The sequence below is a fragment of the Populus trichocarpa genome, chromosome 15, assembly GCF_000002775.5.
Source record: "Populus trichocarpa isolate Nisqually-1 chromosome 15, P.trichocarpa_v4.1, whole genome shotgun sequence".
In the NCBI taxonomy this organism is placed as follows: Eukaryota; Viridiplantae; Streptophyta; class Magnoliopsida; order Malpighiales; family Salicaceae; genus Populus; species Populus trichocarpa.
The window spans coordinates 11795822-11820544 of record NC_037299.2 but is presented as its reverse complement, the minus strand read 5'-3'; the positions used below and the strand labels follow the sequence as shown (position 1 = coordinate 11820544).

At 35.2% G+C, this 24723-nt stretch overlaps 4 protein-coding genes and 1 pseudogene across 4 annotated transcripts; 3 read left to right on the top strand and 2 right to left on the bottom strand.

Annotated features, from left to right (window-relative positions):
• Window positions 1-4483: 4483 nt before the first annotated feature.
• LOC7454722 (acetolactate synthase 2, chloroplastic) lies at window positions 4484-6878 on the top strand. Its single transcript, XM_002322226.4, has one exon. The coding sequence runs from the start codon at window positions 4574-4576 to the stop codon at window positions 6524-6526; it is 1953 nt and encodes a 650-aa protein (XP_002322262.1). The 5' UTR covers window positions 4484-4573; the 3' UTR covers window positions 6527-6878.
• Window positions 6879-7722: 844 nt separating this feature from the next.
• LOC112324281 (acetolactate synthase 1, chloroplastic-like) lies at window positions 7723-10097 on the top strand (annotated as a pseudogene).
• Window positions 10098-10306: 209 nt separating this feature from the next.
• On the bottom strand, window positions 10307-12257 carry LOC7454721 (uncharacterized). The gene is made up of 3 exons (XM_024587011.2): window positions 11744-12257; window positions 11568-11660; window positions 10307-11463 (listed from the first exon to the last, which is right to left on the bottom strand). The coding sequence occupies exons 1-3, from the start codon at window positions 11789-11791 to the stop codon at window positions 10537-10539; spliced, it is 1068 nt and encodes a 355-aa protein (XP_024442779.1). The 5' UTR covers window positions 11792-12257; the 3' UTR covers window positions 10307-10536.
• A 4879-nt stretch (window positions 12258-17136) lies between these two features.
• On the top strand, window positions 17137-18111 carry LOC7463130 (glucuronoxylan 4-O-methyltransferase 1). Its single transcript, XM_024586131.1, has one exon. It carries the CDS (start codon window positions 17137-17139, stop codon window positions 18109-18111), a length of 975 nt encoding a protein of 324 aa, XP_024441899.1.
• A 943-nt stretch (window positions 18112-19054) lies between these two features.
• LOC7454720 (TITAN-like protein) lies at window positions 19055-22516 on the bottom strand. Its single transcript, XM_052447640.1, is given in 10 exon segments — window positions 19055-19695; window positions 19697-19746; window positions 19983-20221; window positions 20383-20437; window positions 21270-21340; window positions 21447-21717; window positions 21720-21764; window positions 21900-21935; window positions 21937-22027; window positions 22151-22516. Coding segments are annotated over 10 exon segments (1413 nt in total). The 5' UTR covers window positions 22435-22516; the 3' UTR covers window positions 19055-19424.
• Between the last annotated feature and the right edge of the window lie 2207 nt (window positions 22517-24723).

Below are 24723 nucleotides of genomic sequence, written 5' to 3'. Positions count from 1 at the left end.
ATCATTGTGTCTAGCTAGGTTGGGAATGTATGGTGGTAAGAGCTAGACTCAGAGATGACATCTTTAACCTACATATCAAATAGATTCGGGTATCCTGCCAAAATTTTTTCGTTGGGAAAAAAAAATACTAAGAAGACGTAAATGTTAAAAAAAAAGGATTTATTTACGTGATTATATTTAATAAGCTTGATTTATTTAAATAAAATGATTAAAAAATACAGTGAAAATAAATAAATTGATAAAAAAAATCAACAAAAAAAAAACTAACTCGAGCCCATTCGGGATAGCATGCAAAATTTATAAACCGATTATGATAACAGGGTAACTCCGTTAAAAACAAACTGAATAAAATTATGAAGCCCAATTTATCAAACAACAAAGTGTTAAAGAGCGGAATTAGAAAAAAAATCATTAAAAAAAGCAATGAAAAAAATTCATTAAAAATAATCAAGTCAACTCGGGTTAACCCGCTAACCCCGAAACCATGGACACATGATTGAGATAACCCTATAAAAATAAAATTAAAAAAGAAGAAGAAGCATGAATACCAGTTTCTAATAAATCAAATGTTGAAGGATAAGATTGAAAAAAAAATCAATTTTTAAAAAAGGACCTAAAAAAGAACCAAAGCCAACTCGCATTAACCTTCAAAATCTGTGACTCTAGTCATGAGCCCAAGAGTAACCCAACAGAAGACAAACCCTACAAAATAACAAAGCAAAATCGTAAATCATCAAAATATCAAGGGGTGAAATTGGAAAAAAATGCAATAAAAACGGATCTAGAACAAAAGAAATAATAATTAAAAGAATAGGGACTAAATTTGATATAAAAATAATTTGAAATCACATGTTGAGGATGAAATTGAAAAAAAATAAATTCAGAAAAGTATTAAAAAAAACCAAATGATGAGGGACAAAACTTAACAGAAAAATCAATAAAAAAAAGTAACAAAACCGATTTTTTAAAAAAAAAAACCGAAACCGGTTGAAACCTGTTTTCTCGGTTTTTTGGTTTTTTTACTCACCCCTACTTGTACGAGAGCAAAAAAATGATGAACGGTCCATCCACCTCACCACTCATATTCAATATTTTTACTGGTTTTTTTTATCTTGTTTTGCTAATGTATATAAATATATTATAAAATTTATAAAATAAATTTAACTATCCAATCTCCACTTATAACTAGATTTATACTTTAAAACTAAAATAATTCTTATTTATTTTCTTAATACATATGACTATAACAAAAACTTAAAATAAAAGGTTTACTATACTTTAAAACTAAAAGAATTCTTATTTATTTTCTTAATACATATGACTATACAAAAAGTTAAAATAAAAGGTTTACTATACATATAGAATAGATTCACCGGTACAATATAATTATTGGTTTTCCTGTTTAAAAAAAAAGGCCTTAGTCATCATCATATTGATAAATGATATAATAATCTTTTTCATTTTTAAATGCACAATAGAATTATTAATTTATCCTTTAAAACAAAATTTTTAATTCTAGCATCTAAAAGCCTTTAGTCTTTTCACTCATTTACGCAAAGTAAAATGACTCAACTTCCTTCAAGATCAAGATTTGTAATGGTTGTGTTCAAGGGATTTATCTTGTTTTTCATCTTTTTTTTTTTATTTTCAAGTTCGTCGAGGGTAATTTAGTCATTTAACAAACATAACATATTATTAAAATTGAAAAAATTGCTAGCACGCACAACAAAGTGTGGGAGGTGCCCGCAACCCTTCGACAACGCTTGTGGTGCCTCTTGGTGGTTGAAAAAAAAATCATTTCTCCATGTCGTTGGAATTGTTGTGGTGTTTTTGTCTTAAAGAGGCGACGAAGACAAGATAAATTGTCGTTGGTGAGGCTTTCTCTTTTTTCATCTTTTCTCTCTTCTTCCCTCGAAAAACACGTTGGGCATTCAAGATTTTTTAATTGTCCTCTTAATTATTGATATTTTAGATTTGGTTCTTATTTTTTAGATTTCTAATATTTGTTCTGTCTTTTATAAAGGTTTTGTTTGTTTTCAATTTTATTCTTCAATCTCAATTTATGATATATCATGTTTTCCAAAATCTTTTAAAAGATACAATATAAAATTTAAAATCAAATCAAATTAAATTTTCTTTTAAAAAGAAGAAAGAAAGTAATAAAATTTGATCAAACAACTTCCAAATTTATATACTTTTATGAAGGCATGAATAAGAATAGTTATTGATTAGATATAGGCCTACATTGCGCTCTTAGTTTGTATTTTTCTCTGTGAAAAAACGATGTCTAGGAATGACAAGCGTGTTTTAAATCAATAAGAAAAATAAGTTACTTGAATTATAGCCCTTATCAAATTTAAGAAGTTGGTTTTATTTTAATAAGATGATAAAAAAATTTGACAACGATAGTAAACAAACAAAATAAAATTAAAAAAACCCATGATAACTTGGAAAAAAAACATCGGAAGTATGTAATTGGATAAAAAAACAGATAAAAAAACCAATGATAACTTGGAAAAAAAACATTGGAAGCAAGCTGGGTAATAAAGGGAGAGTCAACTCGTGTTAACCCGCAAAACATGTAGCCCAAGTTATGAGATCGAATTAACCTGATAGAAAAAAAATTTAAGAAAACCACAAAGCCTTTTTTATTTTATAAAACGAATGTTGAACAATGTAATTAGGAAAAAAAATAATAAGATAAAAATAAGAGAGGATTTCGGTTTACATTAACTTTTCAAACCTGTAACCCGAGTTATTAAACTGAAAAAACCATACATGAAAAATGATGAAACTCAATCCCTAACAAATAAAGCACTGAATAATAAATTATCACCATTATCACTATTTTCATTATCATTATTACTATTATTACTAATATCACAGCTACTACTATTATTATTATTAGTAATAAGTAATACAATCATCATCATTATTATCATTATTGTTATCATTATTAGTATAATTATAACCATCATTATTATTATTATCATAACAAACTATTATTACTACTATTATTATTAATATTAATAGTATTATCATTAATATCACCACCACCACCACCAACACCACTATAACAAAAATCATAAACTTGATTTGAAAGATAAAATTACTAAAATTACTATTTATTATTATTACTATTATTTCTATCATTATCATTATTTTGTAGTATTATTACTATTATCATTACTATTATTTTTATTATCTTTTTATCACAATTATTAATATTACTATAACAAGTATTACTATCATTAGCACTATTACAATCATAAAAAACTATTATTATTACTACTATTATTACCATTATTATCATTATTAGTAGCATTATTACTAAGTATCATTATTATCATTAATAATATTACTATACTATACTATTATTATTATTATTTATTTATTACTACTACTACTACTATTATTATTGAAAAAACAAAAACCATAAATTTGATTTGAAAGATAAAATTAAAAACCATAAAAACTTCGACAAAAGAACCAAGAAAATAACAAAGAAATTAAAAGAAGAAAGACCAAATTGAAATTATTATTATTATTGAAAAAAATCATTTAATTGACTTGAATGATAAAATAGAAAGTCATAAAAACTTTGACAAAATGGAATATAAACAAAATCAGAAAATCAAAAGCAGAAGGACCAAATAAAAAATATTATATATACAAATTAGAATTGAAGGATTAAATTAAAAAAAATAAAACCTTAACAAAAGAAAAAAAGGACAAAAATAAAAATTCAAAACTAAAAGGACTGAATCTGAAAAATAATACAAATGAATATGTTAGTGCATTTCTACATGTATGAGAGAAAAATGAAAGGGAAAAGAAAGAAAAAAAAGGCCACCAGTGATAAACCGATCATCTTTAAATGACACGCACTAACCATAAAAGAAGAGAATACAACAAAGAACAAAATGAGACAGTGGACAAATATTTTTCGTCACCTAGAGGCGCCGCACATGTCACCCAAAGTTGGCGGCAACTGCTGATAGCTTTTTCAATTAAAAAATATTTATTAAATATTAAATTAAGTTATAACCATTTACCAACCTAGTAATTACAAAAAGAACATTGGGGAAAAAATGCCAATACCCTTGTTTAAATAGACTAATTTTTGTGACCCTAAGGACAAATATGTAATTGTACTGTGTAATTAATTTTTTTTTTATTCTAGAGATATTTTTGCTATGTTACTATGCATAAAAAGATAAAATCAATAAAATACTCTAAATAAATCAATAATAATTAATACACCGTGTAGAAAACCAAAATAATCCGAAAACAAAAGAAATCAAAAGTTTTTGTTTTTTGCGCCACAGACATCATTCCATTATTACAATAAATAGGTAATTTGAGTCTATCGCCACACTAATTTATTATTATTATTATTATTGAATAAAAAGATTTATTATTTTATATTGAAATTTGCCACGTAGGTAAATTCCACCATCCAAGTCCACACCTCCTTCAAACTTGAAACTCCTAAATCAGTAGGACAAAAACGGTCTCTCAACTCCTGCCACAAACTCTCTCCAACTTTTCTCTCTCTCCTTGCACGTTCAACATGGCGGCGGCGGCAGCAGCCACCTCTACCTCCACCACACCCATCCGCAAACCCTCCTCCATATACCCATTACCCATTTCCAAATTTACCCTTCCCTTTGCCTTTAACCCCAAGAAACCCTGCTCTCTCCACATCTCCAACTCCCTCTCCAAACCCGCCTCCACCACCACAGCGTCCCCTGCCACAACTGAGAAATTCTCGTTTTCAAGATTTGCTCCCGATCAACCCCGAAAAGGCGCCGACATCCTTGTAGAAGCACTCGAACGTGAAGGTGTGAAAGATGTTTTCGCTTATCCTGGCGGCGCTTCAATGGAGATTCATCAAGCACTCACGCGCTCTAACATCATCCGAAATGTCTTACCGCGCCACGAGCAAGGTGGTGTCTTTGCTGCTGAAGGCTACGCCCGTGCGTCAGGCTTGCCTGGCGTTTGTATTGCAACGTCAGGTCCTGGCGCCACAAATCTTGTGAGTGGATTGGCAGACGCGCTGCTAGATAGCGTCCCAATAGTGGCCATTACAGGTCAGGTTCCGCGGCGAATGATTGGTACTGATGCGTTTCAAGAAACACCGATTGTTGAGGTAACAAGGTCTATTACGAAGCATAATTATTTGGTTCTTGATGTTGATGATATTCCTAGGATTGTTAGAGAAGCTTTCTTTTTGGCTACTTCTGGGCGGCCTGGACCTGTTTTGATTGATATTCCCAAGGATATACAGCAGCAGCTGGCTGTTCCTAATTGGGATGTGCCTATGAAATTGCCTGGTTATTTGTCGAGATTGCCTAAGAATCCGAACGAGTTGCATTTAGAGCAGATTGTGAGATTGATTTCGGAGAGTAAGAAACCAGTTTTGTATGTGGGTGGAGGGTGTTTGAATTCAAGTGAAGAGTTGAGGAGGTTTGTTGAGTTGACGGGGATTCCTGTCGCGAGTACTTTGATGGGTCTCGGTGCATTCCCTGTAGGGGATGAGCTGTCTTTGCAAATGCTTGGTATGCATGGGACGGTTTATGCGAATTATGCTGTGGATAAGAGTGATTTGCTGCTTGCTTTTGGTGTGAGGTTTGATGATCGTGTTACGGGAAAGCTTGAGGCTTTTGCGAGCAGAGCAAAGATTGTGCATATTGATATTGATTCAGCTGAGATTGGGAAGAATAAGCAGCCTCATGTGTCCGTCTGTGGGGATGTCAAGGTGGCATTACAAGGGATGAACAAGATTTTGGAGAGCAGAGGTGCTAAAGGGAAAATGGACTTTAGGGCATGGAGAGAAGAGTTGAATGAACAGAAAATGAATAATCCGCTGAGTTTTAAGACTTTTGGAGAAGCAATTCCTCCTCAGTATGCTATTCAGGTTCTTGATGAGTTGACTGACGGGAATGCCATTGTGAGTACTGGGGTTGGACAGCATCAAATGTGGGCTGCTCAGTTTTACAAGTATAAAAGACCAAGGCAGTGGTTGACATCAGGGGGTTTGGGGGCGATGGGTTTTGGATTGCCTGCTGCTATTGGAGCTGCTGTTGCAAATCCTGATGCAATTGTTGTGGATATTGATGGTGATGGAAGCTTCATCATGAATGTCCAGGAGTTAGCAACTATTCGTGTGGAGAATCTCCCTATCAAGATAATGCTTCTGAACAATCAGCATTTGGGCATGGTGGTACAGTGGGAGGATCGATTCTACAAGGCTAACCGGGCTCACACATATTTGGGGGATCCATCAAACGAGTCTGAGATTTTCCCCAATATGTTGAAGTTTGCAGATGCTTGTGGAATACCTGCTGCCCGTGTGACTAGAAAGGATGATCTTAGAGCAGCAATTCAAAAAATGTTGGACACTCCCGGGCCATACTTATTGGATGTGATTGTGCCTCACCAAGAACACGTCTTGCCTATGATCCCAAGTGGAGGGGCTTTTAAAGATGTGATAATTGAGGGTGATGGAAGAAGAAAATACTGATCTTCCTCTGCAGAAGATATGTTTTTAAGTAGTTGTGTGTATGTTCTGTGGTATTCCATGCTATGTGTATGTTATGTGGACTTCTATGTTCAAGTTGTGGCAGGGCTTTTCATTTTTACTGTTCAGGAGTTGGTTCTAGTGGCGTGCTGATGTAGTGTTGTTTGATGTGTGGGGACTAAAATGTACTCATCTACTGTTTTGTATTAGTATTGCCAATGTCATTAAGTCGTTTGTTTTTGCTCTATTTGAATCTTGCATTTACTTTTAGATAATGACACTGAGCATGAGTTTCAACTTTGAAACTTTCTGTATTGAAAATTTAGTTCTTCAATAAAGTGGCACTTTTCAGTCAGGTTGCGCTTGTGTAGGTTTGGTGATCACTGGATGAAACTCTTATGCAGTGATCGATTTCCTGAATTGAGTGAGATGATTCTTGTCAAGTTAAAACTGATTTATTTTGCTTCTCTGTAACTGTCATCACTTGCAAGTTCATCAAGCAAAGGTGGCAGGGCTTTTATGTCATGTGACCAGGCTTTCCATCTTATCAAGTGTATAAACCCTGTGTTGAAGGTTGTGAGCCAGAGAAAAAACGGATTCTACCTTTTCAGGGTATTTGATCCAAGCTTTAATGAATATATTATCTATACAATAGAAAGAAAAAATGGCTAGAGAAGCTTAAAATAATGTTTTTTTGTACAACTCTCGATAGTAAAAATGGACAGGGAGCTGACAGAAAATAGGACTTGTTTTCCGAGGCAGGGGTGTACTTGCTTTGACCTTCTATGCTCTGCTTATATCGGGACTTCTATGTTTCATGTGTGTTCATGCGGGTCAATAATATTCTTTGAAAGGGTCCAGATATTTGAACTCCAGTATTTTGTTATATCAGAGTGAATATGCTTTTTATGCGGGCTAAATTCTATAATTCTTATTAAAGACATTCATGTCAATTGAACTGTATAACTCAATTTGATAGAAAAGAAAAATTGATGATGGAAAGAAGCCAACAAAATCCACGCTTAGCAAAGATGACGGGCTTGAATTTTAATGTGCTACAACTTTGATGAGTTTAGATAACCTGCCAACTGCAATGTTAGAAATAGGGAAAAAGTCCCAGGGGTGGAGTGCTGGTGTGGTGGGTCTGCACTGGCTGATTTATCGGACAATTGGTACCAGGAAAGGCAGGAGTGGCCGTGATGGCACAAGGACTGTTTCTGAGTGTCCTGTTGCGTAGCAGTCCAGATATGTCTGCACCGATTTCTGAGCTTGGGAGTGGGGTTAGTTCTTTAGCAGCATTTGATGATGCTATTGGCAAGACAGGTCAGTTTGATTCTCAAGATGGTATTGCTTTGGGCTATTGTTTGATGATTAATTGGGTTTTCCAAATGGATACGGAGTTTGATGATCTTCTGTGGTTTCAGAGGGCTCAAATGAATACGGAAGATAGCCGATGACCCTCAGTCATTCTGAAAATATCTTTGGTTGACGCTATTTTTCATGGAGGGTTGCAGGAAGAAACAATTGTGATCGAAAGTTCAAGATAGAAGTCAAATAAGCGATGCGAATGGTTCTGAACTCTGCACTACTCATAATGTTGGATAGAGAGACTGGGATGGTGATTGAGGTGACAGATATGAGTTTTTTATGCAGATTGAATGGTAATATCTATGACATTCCCAGTTGAAGAAGTTGATTGGCAGAAGGCTCATTTTTCAGCTAGGATTGAAAGGAGAGAACCTGAAGGAAGGATGGCAGAGTTACACTTCTAACAAAATACTAGACATAAATTCAATCCTGGAAGGGAAAGATGCAGCTCACTTGCAAGATCATGTGAGTGTGAAATGCTCGTATTTGCATCTGAATAGGCCATGATAATTCATAACGCTCAAAGAGGAACAATTTTATTCAAGAGAAATCTAAACTATTTTCCATTTTAAAAAATCATATTTCCTGAAAACAGGATTTTCAAGAGTCCATGTTGGAAATTGAAGAAGGGCATTCCAGCACCAAATACACTAACAATGAAAGTTCATGATAGCTGAGGCAGTCCTGCGTGACAAGATTGGTATGAATGCAGTCTCTCTCTGTTTGCATTTGATTTCTTTGAGTTTATTTTTAGGAGAAAAATAACGAGACATTTGTTTTGTTGCAAGATTATGAATTTTAGAAAACGTGATCAACAATTTAGGGGGAGAGGGGGAGTGAGGTAAGGGAGGATCATGTATGAATTTCAAATTCTTAATTGTTAGTTTATTACCATTTGTATCTGTCCTCTGGTAAGAATATCCTCCAAACATCCTGGGGCTTAAAAATTACTAGTAGAGAGTTTGACCGCGAAAAGGACACGGCAAGAAGAATCTCACAGGTTGGGAGATTGATTCTGACATTTCATCCAGTCATTGATTAGGTGTTAGATTTATGATCAACATTTTGATTTCTTGATGCAATTAGTAACCACGAGATACGACATCAATAGGTTGCATCTATATTAATTAATGATCTAGAGTTGAAATGGTCTATATTTACTTAAAAAATAGTTAAGATTCAAATTACGTATGTCGATAACTGCAGAAAAGGATGTACAAGCAAGGGCTGATAGCAATAGGTATGAACCAATTATGCAACCAGCTACTAATGCAAAGGTAAACAAATAATGAAAATAGAGATTGAGCTTCGCGAGTAGGGAATTTCATCAAGACTTTTTACTGCATAAATTTTATTTGGACTGAGGTTTGATGATTGTGTGACTGGAAAGCTTAAGGCGTTTGTGAGTCTGATCAATGATTGTTCGCATTGATATGGATTCGGCTGAGATTGGGAACAACAAGCAGCTCATCTATCAGTTCTTGCAGATATAAAGTTGGCCTTGCAAGGGATCAACATGATTTTGGAGAGTAGGGAAACTAAAAGTGGAACGGATTTTAAGGCATGGAGAGGAGTTGAACGAGCAGAAAGTGAAGTATCCATTAACTCTTAACACCTCTGGAGAAGAAATTCTTCTGCAGTATGCAATTCAGGTTCTTGAATTACGTAGTGTTACTACAGTCATAAGTACAGGGGCAGCATAAAATGTGGGCTGCTCAGTTTTACAGGTGTAAGAGACCATGCCAGTGGTTGACATCAGGGGGAATTGGGAGCTATGGGGGCTGCTATTGCAAATTCTGATGTTTATATATGGATGGTGATGAAGTCTTCTAATGAATGTTCAGGAGTTGGTGACTTCGTTGAGAATATCCCTGTCAAGATAATAATTTTGAACTATCAATATTTGGGCATGGTGGCACAATGAGAGGATCTGTTTTATAAGGCTCACAGGGCGTGCCCATCTTTAGGTGATCCATTGAAGGAGTCTGAGATTTTGTCTGATATGTGGAAATTTGCAGAAGCATGTGGAATTCCTGCTTCCCATGTAACAAGAAAGGATGATGTTAGAGCAGCAATTCAGAAAATTCTAGACACTCCTGGACCTTGCTTGTTGGATGTGATGGTGCCTCATCAAGAGCCTGTGTTCCCCATGATGCCTAGTGGTGGGGTTTTTGATGATATATTAACTGAGGCTGATATGGAATGACAGAGTATTGATCTTTCATCCTTCTCCCAGCGAAATATATTTTGATGAAACACACTGGCATATAAATGGAAGAAAATAGTATTCATCTTCTAATACCTTGTTTGGAATTGAATTGAGTTTTATTAGTAGAATCTGCTCAATGAAAATCACATATTTGGAATAAGTTTGAATCATGTGAATGGAATTAAATTGAGTTGTGCTCTCTGAAATAAATCAATGAAAAATCGAGTTTCTTTATTTTCCATAATACACCTATCTGTTTCTATTGGATGCCTAGGATTATTCATAGACTGAAAGATTATTCGATGACAGGTTATAATTAACCAAATCAGACTACTAATTTCAGATACCAAGGCGGAGACATGTGTTGATGTTCCTTAATTAACCAGTCTAAACATGTTCAATATTCACAAACGAACACCTCTTCTTAATCTTTGAGCTAAGATGAAGCTATTGTAGTATCAAAAGATTTCTTCCTAACAAGAAGGCATGTGATTGTAGAAGGATTAGCAGGGGTATTGTCAGGACTGCACAGCACAAAGTCAGGCCTGTGAAGTGAAAGATTCAACCTATCCTTCCCGACGACCAGGGCGGTTGCATCCAGTAGAACATGCCATGAGTTCCGATGGGCTTCGGATACCCAATGCATCGAATAGCGAGTTCCATTCACATCAGCTGGGTATGAGAATAACCCCTTAGGACAGTGCTTACACTTCCTTCTAAAATACTGGCTAAGCTGTGATCCCTTGATTCTCAAATTCAACCAATTCTCTGGTGTCGGGATCACTTTTGATTCCTTGTAGCTGGCGAATTCCTTTACGTAATCCATTTCTTCCCCGATAGCAGTCATGTAGAAGTTCCCTCGGAAGAAGGGGTAGCTCTCTCCTACTAACATCATTGCATCTTTGTAGTTTTGAGTGAAAAGGACAAGATACTCATCATCAGGTAATCCACAGTGCCTCAGAACCTTGTGCTGAGCTTGGATTTCAGGTATCGATACAAAACTCCCTGGAAATGAGGATTTCTCTGTAAGAATATCAAGCAGTCTAGATGGCTCTAACTGGGTTCTATCCAAGTCAGGGTGATTGCTTCCAAAGGATGGTGTGGAGACCTCTCTAAGACCAGTCCTAGGTGACTTGTTCTTGTCGTCGGGTGAAGGCTCTGAGATCTCTTCGTTGATACAAAGAGTAGAGAGATCTACCTTCTCTCCGATAAAGCCAGCATATTGGGGGTACTTCGCCAAGACATACTGCTCAACATATTGCATTTCTGTTGTTGTTATTGGACCTGACCATCTGAGGTCAAGACCACGGATTGTCGATATTGCTTCTGCCAAGATATGTGCAGGAACTACAGTATGTACTTTCTGTTTTCATCCCAGATTTAATAAAAAAAACCAAAACTAGTTAGATAGCCATGTATTAAGAACTTATAAAAACATGTTTGAGATGGTTTAGAGATTGAAAATACCTTCAAAATCATACTGCTTGACCTGCTATTTTCGACTTCATGTTTTGTTATAGATGCAAAAAGAGATTTTTTAGGTTGACCTTCCATCATGGCCTGGTTTTTTTCAATATCCAAATCAGAATTCCCTAAAACTTTTGTATGATCAAACAACTTGGCACAGAGTAAAAGTTACTTACCTTCGATCCTGCACTGTAAAGAACCTCTCCTTCAGTGTTCCTACCCATAACAGTACCAATTATCTAAACCAATTTCTGTCTTAAACATGCGAAGGATTTCTTTCTGGACCAGTCACCAAAACTTGAATATCTGAGAAAAACAAGGGATAAAATTGAGAGACAAATGGAAGTATATGTATAGAAGTCTTTCAAAAACGCCACGACAAAAACTTATTGCTGCAAAGGCTGTTGAAGTATGTGTCAATATGGAAAAATTACGAAACAAAGGTAAAACCATGGAAAGAAAGGACCAAGGGAGACTGAGAATCAGAAACCAAAGTGGTCAAAACCTCTGAGAGGAAAAAAAAGGATCTGTGTAGGAGTATCGAAGAAACCAAAGTGATCACTATAGGAATAGGAGGAGCAAGTAGGGGATTTGGTGTAAGAAATTAGAGGTGGGTGTGAAGAGAAGACAAAGCCAAACTGACTAAAACATTTCTTGTTGCAAACTTGGATCTTGATGTAATAAATTAAAGAAATTAAAAAAAAAAAAAGGAATAATGAAGGGCATGCTGACAATGACAAGAGCAATGTTCTAAAACTGGAAACCATCATCAATAGTTGTTCCCAATTGGTATTTTAATAATGGTTGTAATTGTATGATCTTATGCAAGATTAATACATGTCATGTGATCATTAGTTAGTAGAAGTATTTCGAATAAACCTTGATTATACCATTAATTTTGCTCAACTTCCTCGCCTCTATCAATCCAACTCAAGCATAAACAAGCAGAAGGGAAAAAAAAATGAATTCTCAAATGATGATAGAGTGACAACAAACTGCAAAAATTAATATATTCAATTGGGATGACATCAGCCTCTCAATTCTTTAATCTTTAGTGGAAAGTGACCATTTAGGAACATTTAGTTAACAAGGAAGAATGACGGAGTTGTGTTGAATTATACAAGTCCTTTGGTGTGAATCCAAACCCTAAACCTAGAAACTTGGCTTGAAACCAAGCCTGTTGCAATTTGCAAGCCATTTAAAGGACAGCAACTGAATTCTATAAAATTTTCTGATGACCTTCATCAGAACTTGGTACTGTTTTTTAATGGCAGGAAACTACCCTGTGGGTGTTGAAAAAGATCATAAATCAGTATTAAAGATAAACCAGCAATATGCCATTATCGATATCAGCCAAGTTAGTGTTGTCAGTAGCCTTCAGCTAGCTAGAGCCGCATCCTACGGATTAGATGAACAATTGCTCTAGAAAATTGTAGGGTTTTGGAGGCCCTTGGAGCTGAAGAAACCAACAAAAAGTATTTTGATACTTTACAATCCGGTATATTCAATGTCTTTAGAGGTAGAAAATGCCGCCCTTAGATGCCTGAACGGAGTAGTTCCATAGAGACAAAGTCCCAAGAAAAGAGAAACTTAAAATAATCTGCAAATGGACCTTAAGATAATATATACAGATGCATTTCCTCTAATTACATGATTATATATGAAATTAGTGGAAAATGTTGTGCTTCCAGGCTAGCTTGCGATGCGCTGCCGTAGACCCAGTCCCACCATTTCTGGTGAGCCAACTACTTTATTGAAGAAAAAATAAATATTGCAATAATCTCAATACTCCATTTCATACTCCACATTAATTGAAAAGAATCATTAAAGAACTCTTCCCAGATATTAAAGTAATCAGAATACCACTTTCCTCGAAGCTCAGCTTGACAAGGACTGCAAAACTTAAACAACACTCTCTCCTCCTGATTGCCTAACCATTGTTTTTCTTTTCCACCTTGAAATTGAAACAATTATTTTATTTTTTTGTCACTATCCAATCCCGGTACGGCAACGTAGGAGCGATAACACCTCACCTATATTGCCTATGTTAAACCTTATAACATTTATATTATAAAATTTATGCAGAATTTTATAATCTTTTAAATATTTCTTAAAATTAATAAAATAATTTATAATTCAAAATACTTATTATATTAAATAAAATTCTATCTTCAAAACAAATATCTTAACTTAAATGAAAACAAGATAATAGTAAAGCGTATAAAATATTGAATCACAACAAATAAAAAAAATCTCGCGGAAGTAAGTAAGGCATACCAATAAATAAAGTAGCAGTAACTCTCGATCAAAAGTCAACTTCCTAACAAAAACTAAGAATCTAAAATAATACTAAAATGAAAAGGTGAGTTCAATCAACTGATCAGTAAAGAAATAATATTTAATATATATTTTAACTATTTATAAGTATAAGAACTAAAACAGATACACACACGAACATTAAGCATAATAGAATATGATAATAAAATATATATCAGAGATCAGATAAAGTCATTCCTTTAGATAACAAATGAGGTTTGTGGCCTCGATCACTATGAGATGATCAATCACCACATGTTAGTTCTTTTTTCACCAGCTAGATATACAGAACATTACGTGTATATAGACTAACTATTCTCCGTTAGCATGAAGTTACTGACAAGTATACAAATATCAAGACATAAAAGATATTCACATGAATATTAAAACAAATAAATATCATATCGAATATAATTTAATTCAATAGAATACGAGTGCAAAATCAAGAATGAATAAGTACTCATAAAGTAAAGCAACATATATATATTAAAAATTATCACATTCACCCGGAAAACAAAGCAAAAGACAAGTAGATATAGAACCAAAGACTACCGAGGATCGCTAGTAAGAACATCACCAGAACCTATAACGAATATGGGAAAATACTTAAAAATATAATTATAAAGTCGAACTGATTCAACCGATCGATCCCGAACATACCCCAAATTGATCGAACTTAAAAGACTCGATTAATCCTTATTGTTGGGTCAACCGAAATGACCAACCAATCGACCTTCACCACAAGTCAATCGATCGTCCGATTTAAACTGACTGGTTGCTTAGGATTTAATAATCTCGATTTTCCAGTCTTTAAATTTGAAGATCCCAAAAACAATTAATCTGTTCTTCAAGACCTATAATTCCAGTAATCTAATCAGTTTGTTTTAAACCAACTAACACCCTAAAACATCAATTAAATCTCTTAAATTATCCAATTACCAAATCATAATAAAAACCCTAAACACTTATTTAAATCCATTAACTATCAAATCCCTAATTGAAAATAGTAGGAAAGGTAATCACAACACTTGCTTCTTTAACCCTTTTTAAAACTCAAAAGCTGAAGTTTAGATAAAGCTGTGATTCGGGTATGATAAGCCAAATCATGGGTCTTACATTTTTCTACTACATAAAAGAGGTTTGTAAGAATTGATAAATATTAACGATGATTTTAATGAGCTTGGATGATATTGATTTTGATAAATAGTTTGAAACAACCTAAATAGGTGTCACTCAACTTAATTATATCTTGGTATTAGTATTTTATCCCTACCTAATGATTTCTTTAATTAAATATTTATATGTAAAATCATAAACTTGATGAAAATTAATCAAATTATTAATTTAAATGGATTGATGGAAAATGCAAGATTTAAATATATATATATATATATATATACCCATTTAAAATATATTTTTTCCTATGATGTCATATATTTATTTTCACCATTTTCTTTTAATTTTTAAATTTATTTTTCCAGTACATTATATATACCCTAAAAATATAAAAAATATTGATTCTAGTTCAAAATATTTTTAAAAAACATTCTAAATCAAAAACAAAAACCCCCCCGGTACACCCTCATATAATAGATTTGTTCATTTTTATCTAACTTTATTCCGTCACTTTTGACCTTCTAAACAAACCATGTTAGAGTTCTTACTATAATCAATCTGGATATTCGTTTGTCCTTAAATAAAAAATAAGTGTTCAACTACCATCAATTCAATTATTTTTCTTTTCGAAATCTCCTTTTGACTATATATTAATTTAAAAATAAAAAGCTAGAGATAGTTGGCCCTTTTCTAAAAGAATAATTAATGGAGTTCTTAAAAAAAAAAAAATCAAGAGACTAATTAATTTATAGTTTCTGAAACTAGAGGGACGGAGATATTATAATTAAGTATTATAGATGGATATTTTCTGTGTATCAAAGATAATACAACATACATTCATTTAAATTACTTGAATAACAATATAAGCGTTTCCTTGTAATTGTACGATATAAGTTTTCTATTTCTTGTTATTATAGTTTTATCTATTAGGTTTATTTATTTTCTTTAGAGATTTATTATTTTTTTAATATTTTTCAAAAATAAATTATGGAGTTAGGTAGGTTGGAATTGTGTTTCAAATGAGTTTTTTAAAAAATAATTTTTTTATTGTTATTGTTTTTAAATTATTTAATTTATTAATGTTAAAAATAATTTTTTTAAAAACAACATATATTATTTTAATATACTTTTAATAAAAAATACTTAAAAAAACAAACACTAAAACACTCTCAAACACCTCCTTGTATACCTCTTATATGATATGATTTGTGTCACCTAGTCTTTTTCCTACATCAAAATCAACTTGAAATTAATCAGACGCATAGTAGTAGATGATCTATCGCTTAGACAAGCATGGCAATCAAATTACAGTGGCACAGATGCTTCTACACACCTAAATTTACTATCCTAGGGCAAGGTTGGGCTAGGATATCACTTCAGTCTCTCTTTTTGTACCACCCTTAAAAGGGACGATGTGTCTGCAACTAGATGGTGTAGTATCTTCAATAAACATTGAAGAATGGCAACCTCTAGGCTGCTTTCTGGTGCAAAAATGGATGGCTCTCCATAAAACAGGGTTCTGGTATGTGGCTAACCAGTAAGGATCATAAGGGACTTCGTCCCTGCAAAAATAAAACCCTACCCTGTTCTCCTTGCTGTAAGCCCTACGCCAGCAGAGTCAATTAGGGGCAGTGACTCGGTTATGGATCAGTTAGCCACCAAAGTACTGAGTTGACTGGTTGGGATATGGCATACAAAAAGCCAACATCCCATGTCCACCGCCCTTCACATCAAGAACCAGCAACCTGCTATATATAAAATGATTGGTGCGTACCATGAAGTCAAAATTGATTGAAAGCAACCTTCCAACAAACCAGCAAGTACACCTTAGCCTCCTTCAACTTCACTCGAATAAAGCACCAAACGAGCCCAGATGGAGATGATTGACAAAGATATACACTTGGGCAACTTTGATTAGCGAATTGCAACGCTTAACCACAGCAATTAGGTGGAGATAATATAAAACTTGAAACAGAAGCAAAAGATCATTTTCTTCTGCCACACTCAAGAAAAATTAAGGAGTATTCAATAGCATACTTGATAAACGAAAAAAATGCCACCAGCAGTTCAATGCCTTGCTAAGAGGAGATGTGATTTAGAGCAGGGATTTTGCGGGAAGGGTTAGGCGAGGGAAAAAATGCCCCCAGAAGTACCGCATTACCGTTCTCTTGCTACTCCTCTTGTGAAGTCTTCACCTCCGAGCTCACCTGAATCACAATTCAGTATACCCGTTGGCCGCAAATATTTCAAAGGAAATAAGAGTATGGCAATTCCTGGAAGAAAACTTATACCTTCTGTTGTCTTCATCTTGGCATGCATCTCCATCCTCCGACTTCTTAGAATTGCTATCACCACCTCACCTTCCGCCCCTTTGCCTCCTACTCTACAACACACATGTTCTACTCCTTCTCCGGCCTGTGAAAAGGCTCCATCTCATACACCTAGCAACCAAACAGCACAACAGAAAATCGCTGCCGATGAACCTAGTCTCACAAAAAAGGAATTTAAACTTCTATCTGATCTCATTAAACGCAAAGCCCCCTGCAACCTCCTTGTTTTTGGAGCAGAGCCCCAGTACCTGAGATTGTCCTCCATCAACTCAGGTGGCACCACAATCCTTCTAGAGGATGATCCTGACAAAATAAGTGCTGCTAGAGCAAAATCCAACACCACTCAAATCTACAAGATTGACTACCAGACACCTGCAAAGAAGGCTTACAAGCTGCTTGAGCATGCAAGGAAAAGTCCAGCTTGTGCACCAAACCCAGAAATGCTTCAGAATTCATCTTGCAAACTTGCATTGAAAAACCTGCCACGTGAAGTATATGAGCTTGAATGGAATGTGGTGGTGGTGGATGGACCAAGTGGGCACTCGCCAGAGGCACCAGGCAGAATGGGAGCAATCTACACAGCTAGTATGATAGCAAGAGCTGGGAACACAACAGATGTACTGGTACATGATGTTGATCGGACAATTGAGAAGTGGTTTTCCTGGGAGTTTCTGTGTGATGAGAACTTGGTTGCTTCAAAGGGGAAACTCTGGAGTTTTAGGATCTCAGGTAAATCAAATTCTTCAGGATTTTGCTCAGACCACATGGTTGCGATAGAGTGATGGCTTTGTTGCGCACAGTAAAAGGAGCTAGTCTGTACAGTTCACGATCATTCTTTCCATGCACATCTTGAAGATTGCTGCAGATGTCATGACATGTTTTTATCCATGAACAAGTCAAGAGCATGCCGATCAAGGTCACTGTCTTCTCGCGGAGGCAGATTCAAAGTACAGAGAGAATATAAGCAGCTTTACATCCGACACGCTTGAAAAGCATTTCCGGTCATCCATAGGCAGTTCCATTATTTTAAAGTTGATTCAAGTTCAAGGTAGGAGCCCCAAGAATCGAATACCGCCACAGTTTTTGCCAAATGAAACCAGCGTTGTAGAAAATTTGTGGTTTGCTCGTGACCCATTGTCCCACAGCTGTTTCTATATGATTAAAGAAAGGGCTCTCTTGTTAGCAGATGATGTAATCTTTTAACCATGTTCTTAAAAAAAATCATTTCCATGTTTTTGGTTCCATAGCTTATTATTCTAATATTCGAACACAAAGTAGTGGTGGCAAGGTTGCCCGCACTAGACAGACCACAATAATTAGACTAAAGCTTTTGGTGAACGGTACAATCTGACATTACAGAAAAAGAATCTGATCTTTAACATGAGATCTGCGAAATGTAATTTCAGGTATACGGAAAGGGCATCTAACAATATAATGATTACAAGACGGACCCAACAAGTGATCTGCCATTTCTGGGCTCAAGTTTTTAATGATCCCTTGCTGCCTTTGACAAAAATATATACATTCAGATCTAAAATCTGAAATTTAAGAAGGGGGTGGCAGAAGCATATACAAGTAACCTCCCATGATGTTTGTCACCAGAAGCATTGTTAGCTCATGTCATGATCACCACAGCAGCCATCATTCAAATGCACCCCTCCTCCGTGTTGGGGACAAGATAAAAATTCATTAGGTCAAGGAAACTAATTTTGCATAAGCCCATCATCACATAAAGTTCCACAAATCAATGAAATTCATGCCAGACTTGTATACAATGTCATCAGCCTAAGAAGCAAAGAGTTTTTTACACAGCATATCACCTAAAACTAGCCAAGACTTCTACCTACAAAGGTGAACTACGCTCTGATAATTTGACCACCTGCAAATGCTTAGTTCCAACTTTCTTTTATCACATTATGCTGAAGTAGACTGGTGTCCTATTACAGCAATTCATAATAGAATGTATCTAAGAACTCACAAGTACTTTAGTCAAATTTATATGTGATGAGGCGTCACTCTCTACTAACATGGACAATCAAGTAAGAAGAAAACAATGTATTGTAATGATGTTTGAAACATAAAATGTATATTTCAATCACCTCTGCAAAATGAGCCAAGCCTGAAAATGGAAAAGATGGGACATAATAAGAACTGCAGAATACACAAGGACTTGGAGCTTAGAGATTGCCATGTGTTTGCTGATATAAGGCTGTATCCTAACTGGCATCTCAGTATGACTCTCCACATTGGGTAATTTTTGTTTCTCACTCTCATATTCTTTTCTAGATTCCTTTTGGCTGCCATGCTGCCAAACTCTGCCAAAATTGGGGGGCCAGTTAGCATCACAATCGCTCTTGACAACCTGCCATCTCCATCTTTCTCCTTTCTGCCCAAGCAGTCCCTGATATAAAATTATTCTATTAGGTGAGGTCCCAAAAATAGTTTTATACTACTCTCTAACACCCACCTCGAGTTAAAGCCCCCACACTACCTTGTACCTAATTTTTTTTATTAATTAGAATGGATGTGATGAGATTTGAACTCATGACTGTTTGGTCATCAAAACTCTGATATCATGTCAAACAACCAATTTAACCCAATAGCTTAAACTATTAGGTAAGATCCCAAAAATAGTGTTCTATTACTCTCTAACAGCCCCTACCCTTTTTTGGTTCAGTTTGTGTGCTTTCCCAGACTTATTTGCAACCAAAACAGATCTAGAAGAAATCGGTGTTACTTGAATGTTTAGCTGATTTTCTTGAGTTGCTTCAAACCAAGGAGGAGCTCCTGTATGCACATTTCCTCCAGCCATTTGTGGAGTCAAGGCAGGTACTAGAGTGACTCCAGCCAATTGTAGAGCCATAGCAGGAACTTGAGGTATATTGTGTGAACCTAACAGGACAATTACAAGATGAGGATTGACATCGCATGGAACACCATGGTAACAGGACCCATCCACCAAGCTACTCAAATTATGCATGTACTACCCAGATGACTAGCTTTAAATTAGAATAATATAATAACAGAAATGAGATGTTGAAAAAAATCATTACCCCATAAACTGCTCACTCCATGTACGGATCTTTCACCCTGATAAACCTGGCACAGCTATAGCAAACAATATAAGTTTACACATATTTTAACTCCAAAACAAGTATACTCGGAAAAGAAAACCTTGCTGAGAGCCTTTGACATCACTGAGCATCAAGCAAAAAACAAACCTTGACAGCATTTAGAAGTCAAAGGGTACTTACTACAGGCGTGCAATTAAAGAAGGAAGAAGGAGATGATACACAAAACAGTATGACAACTTGCAAATCCTAACACTAAATGGATAACTCCTACAAAATGTTTTAGAAATCATCATCCCGGTGGAGAGTGTCAAAATACATGAAGGACAGGACATCTACATAGATTTATGCACTTGACATATTCATCTTACCCTCATTGGAATGATCAGAAAATAGTATTCACAAGTGGAGGGAAAAAATTCCACTTAATATAGCTTTGTAATTATCAAAAGCACCCCTAAACAACGGAAAGGGATGGAAAACCACAACTAGTTTCATAATCAGTCACTTTTCACACCATGACTAGAACAGTCACCTAGCCAAAGATGTCTGACAAAATGCTGCACGCCCTTATGATACAACCTTGAGAGATGCTTAGCCTATCGAGTAAAAATAATAAATGCAGCACTTAAAGATATATACCAACACAGCAACACATAAATTCAAAAGCACTGCCGGCCATGTACCGTATATTCTACAAACTAATCATGAGAAACCCAACTGCTATTAAACTGATGAGTTGCATAATATAAAATTCACTACAAAAGATTAGCCACGGTAAAAAAGTAACAAAAGAAGAAAATAATCTCCAAATTTTGGAGAAAATGAAATGAGCTTCATAGAGAAAGAGTGAAAAGGACCAAACTCACCTGTCCATTACCGAGATTGGGTGCACAGTTTATACTGTTATAAGGGAAAGAATGTTGGCTATTCCAGTTAGCTGCAAATTTCAAACACAGGACAAACAACAGAACTAGTATCAGTATATCTCCATTCAGCACGACTTCATTGGAGGAATGGATATCAAATAAGCAGGTTACTCTTACCGGTTAAATCATTAGGATTGCATAAACATGTACCAGAATGTGCATTCAAAGGCAAAGTAGAGACCACACAATACATGGATGGTCCAACATTCGCAACTGCAGAAAATCCTGAATTGGATATCTGATACTCAATTGTATTATGTAAAGGCATAACACCATTTGAAATATTCAAATTAACATTACCCAAACTATTATTTTCAAAGTTATTTATATGTTCGTGGTTGAGGATATCTTTTGTAGGTCCAACTTGCATCCCTCTTGATCCATCGCTGCCAACGCTGCCCCTTCATTCCTCACTGCTTCACACTACTTGTCCCACTACAATTACCGAAACACGAAACCTAAATTAGTCTCGAGTATTACACATCTTTCAAATCAACACTATCATATTCATTTATAGAAATCCAATAGCATAACACTAATCTTCCATTGAACAACGATTCAGCACATCACCTTAGCTACATCAGCTTCTAAAACCCGAAAAGTATCCCACCCAGCCCATTCCACCACCGTATTTCCACATAAAGTGCTTCAATTTCTTCAAATGTTCCTCACTCGGCAAGTGACTTATCGCATTAGCGCTATATTTTTTTAGCGAATACAAAAACACATTAATGACTTGCACTACCAATTAAATAATAATCACTAGATAATTAAAATAAACAGTGACAATCATAAATAAATTTTTTTTTTTTTTTGTTTACCATGCGAAGGAGCTGCCGGTCTCGTGGATATCGAAATCGCAGAAGACGCACCAGATGCGGTTGCGAGAGGAGATTCCAGGGCGGAGAATGGTAGGGATTTTGAGAAAGAATCGGACGTCGACGATTTTGGTTTGGAAACGAGAGAGGAAATTAGAGAGTGAATTTTTGTGGTTTGGATAGTACTTATGGTTTTGGCCTTCATCGTTATTCAAATTGCATACTTCGCAAAACGCCATTTCATTCTTTTTATTCTTCTTGTTGTTAATTTTCATCTTCTGGTTCATGGTGATGACTGATGATTTTAGTTATTAGCTCTGTAACTCAAAACTTGGAATTTTACTTTTTCTGGAAAGTAGATGCATAACACACAATGACACGTCGTTTCTTACGTAATGGATTGTTGTGATTTTATGTCTATGAAACGCAGCGTTTCTCTACCATATTGGTTCCCGCCAATTCTCTAATTTAGAGAAAGTATTTCATGGAGCATATTCCGTTTTTTAAGTTGCGTTTTTTAAAATTTATTTTTATTAAAAATATATTAAAATATTTTTTTATTTTTAAAAATTTATTTTTAATATTAACTCATCAAAATTTAAAAATATAAATAAATTGAATTTTAATCGTTCTCACAGTTTATGTCGCTCTCCGAAGCGAGTGCTTAAAACTTTTCATGGTAGTGGTAATGTGCAATGACAAAGCAGCCGTGTTAAATATCGGTTCTTCAGCTCTTTTAATTGCGTTGAAATCCATCTTGACTGGAATTATTTTGTCTTCTTTATGGCAGAATGGAGCGACTTTATTAAGAGCTTAAACATCTAAAGATTCTTTCAAAAACCCACTTGTAGTCTTTTTCATGGCATTCATTGGACTACGCTAAGCAAGTTTCCAAAGAAGAAGATAAAATGAAAAGCCATCGCAGCTGTTTTAGTGGCCGGTATTGTGGCTGCGCAGATATTGTTGTTTGGTTAAGCAATGAACGTAATTTTATTGCTGGTAGGGCCCATCATAAATTGGGGCTGCAGGTTTACAAAATCATAATTTTGCTGGAGGAATCACTAAACAGTGTAGTCATGCTTGCTTCAAATGCAGTTTTTTTTCAAACTACAATCACAAAAGCCAATATTAATGCATTCAATGCAGCAGATAAACATGTTCGAGTCAGTTGCAGAGATCAAACGCAGGATTAAGCTGCTAGCACAACAATTGGAAGCTGGTATCAGTAGACGTAATATCAGATTAGATAAGACAGATAATTTTAACTTATGATCTACAGGAAAAAGGGTTTCACCTCTGAATTAAAGAGGATTAACTGGCTATGTTTATGTTATATGGGTTGGACATCATAGTATAGCTTGACTAATTCTTATTTTCTGATGTGAACTGCAAATGGAAACTTTGTACAATGTCCACTCTTGTCCATATCCTTCCTTTTAGCTTTTCATCATTGAAAAAGATAAAAAGTTTCACCACCCCGGCTGTTAGCTCAGTATAGCAATGTAATGGTGTGATTGTTTTCAGTCCCACATGGTGTGACTCTTAAGAGCTTTGAGCCCCACCATGAGCTAAGCTTTCCTGACTTTTAAAGGTATGTGCTCTTTTTTTCTTGGTTGGTTTAGATTTGACCAAAATGATGAAACATTTCATATTCTGCTCTTATTGTTGCCTTGAAAGAGATTGTGAATGGTCTGGTTGTATGTGGAGAATTAACTATCACTAGTGCCATGTAGTACTAGCAAAAGTTTTTACTTAATGAATTCTCACAAGACAGAAAATAAACTCCACCAGTTTCTGTTTCCTCTTACTTCTAATAGTTCTCACTTCCTGCCAAATTTTAAATGTTAATGATTGGTGCTGTCCTTTAGATGATCTAGACCAGTAGATTATTTACTGCTAATAGCAGTAATGCGCTGTTCAAGCTGTGCATTGCTAGGTGCAAAATTATGACAAGTCATGTATATTGATGTAATGGGCTACTTGGCACTAATGAGACTGATGGGGGCTTCATGTCAGATTCAAGAAGAGGTAATTTCAGAGGACATGGTGCTGGAGATGCTCAAGGACAGCCAGGCTTTCTGATTGGTAATGGGATAATTAAGGGTCACTCATCTGCAGAATTCACTGTGGTGATGGGCGTACGATTCGACACGACAGATCTACATCGGTTTGAAGTAGAAATACAGTATCGTTTCACCATAATATGTGGACAATCTGAAAAGACAAATGTTAAGGTTTTGTCATAATGACTAGTTTGATTGATCACCCCGAGTATGTCCTACAACTTTTATCCTGCTCGTCAACTTTATCATGGAATCGATAGCTCTTGCATATCTCTGATTGTATCCAAATAAAAGATAAAAGACAAGGAACCCATAATGCAAGTGGTCATATGTCGGAGGAGTATGGATCTTTGATTAGTATGATCATTATCTAGTAAATCTGAAACTCAATTAGGATACAGTGAATGGACAATTTTTTTGTTAGTTTCCAGCCCGAAAATGTTTACTTCTATCATTGGCATCATACTTTATGGCAGAGCACCACTTATAAAACACAAGTTCAGTCTCCTACAG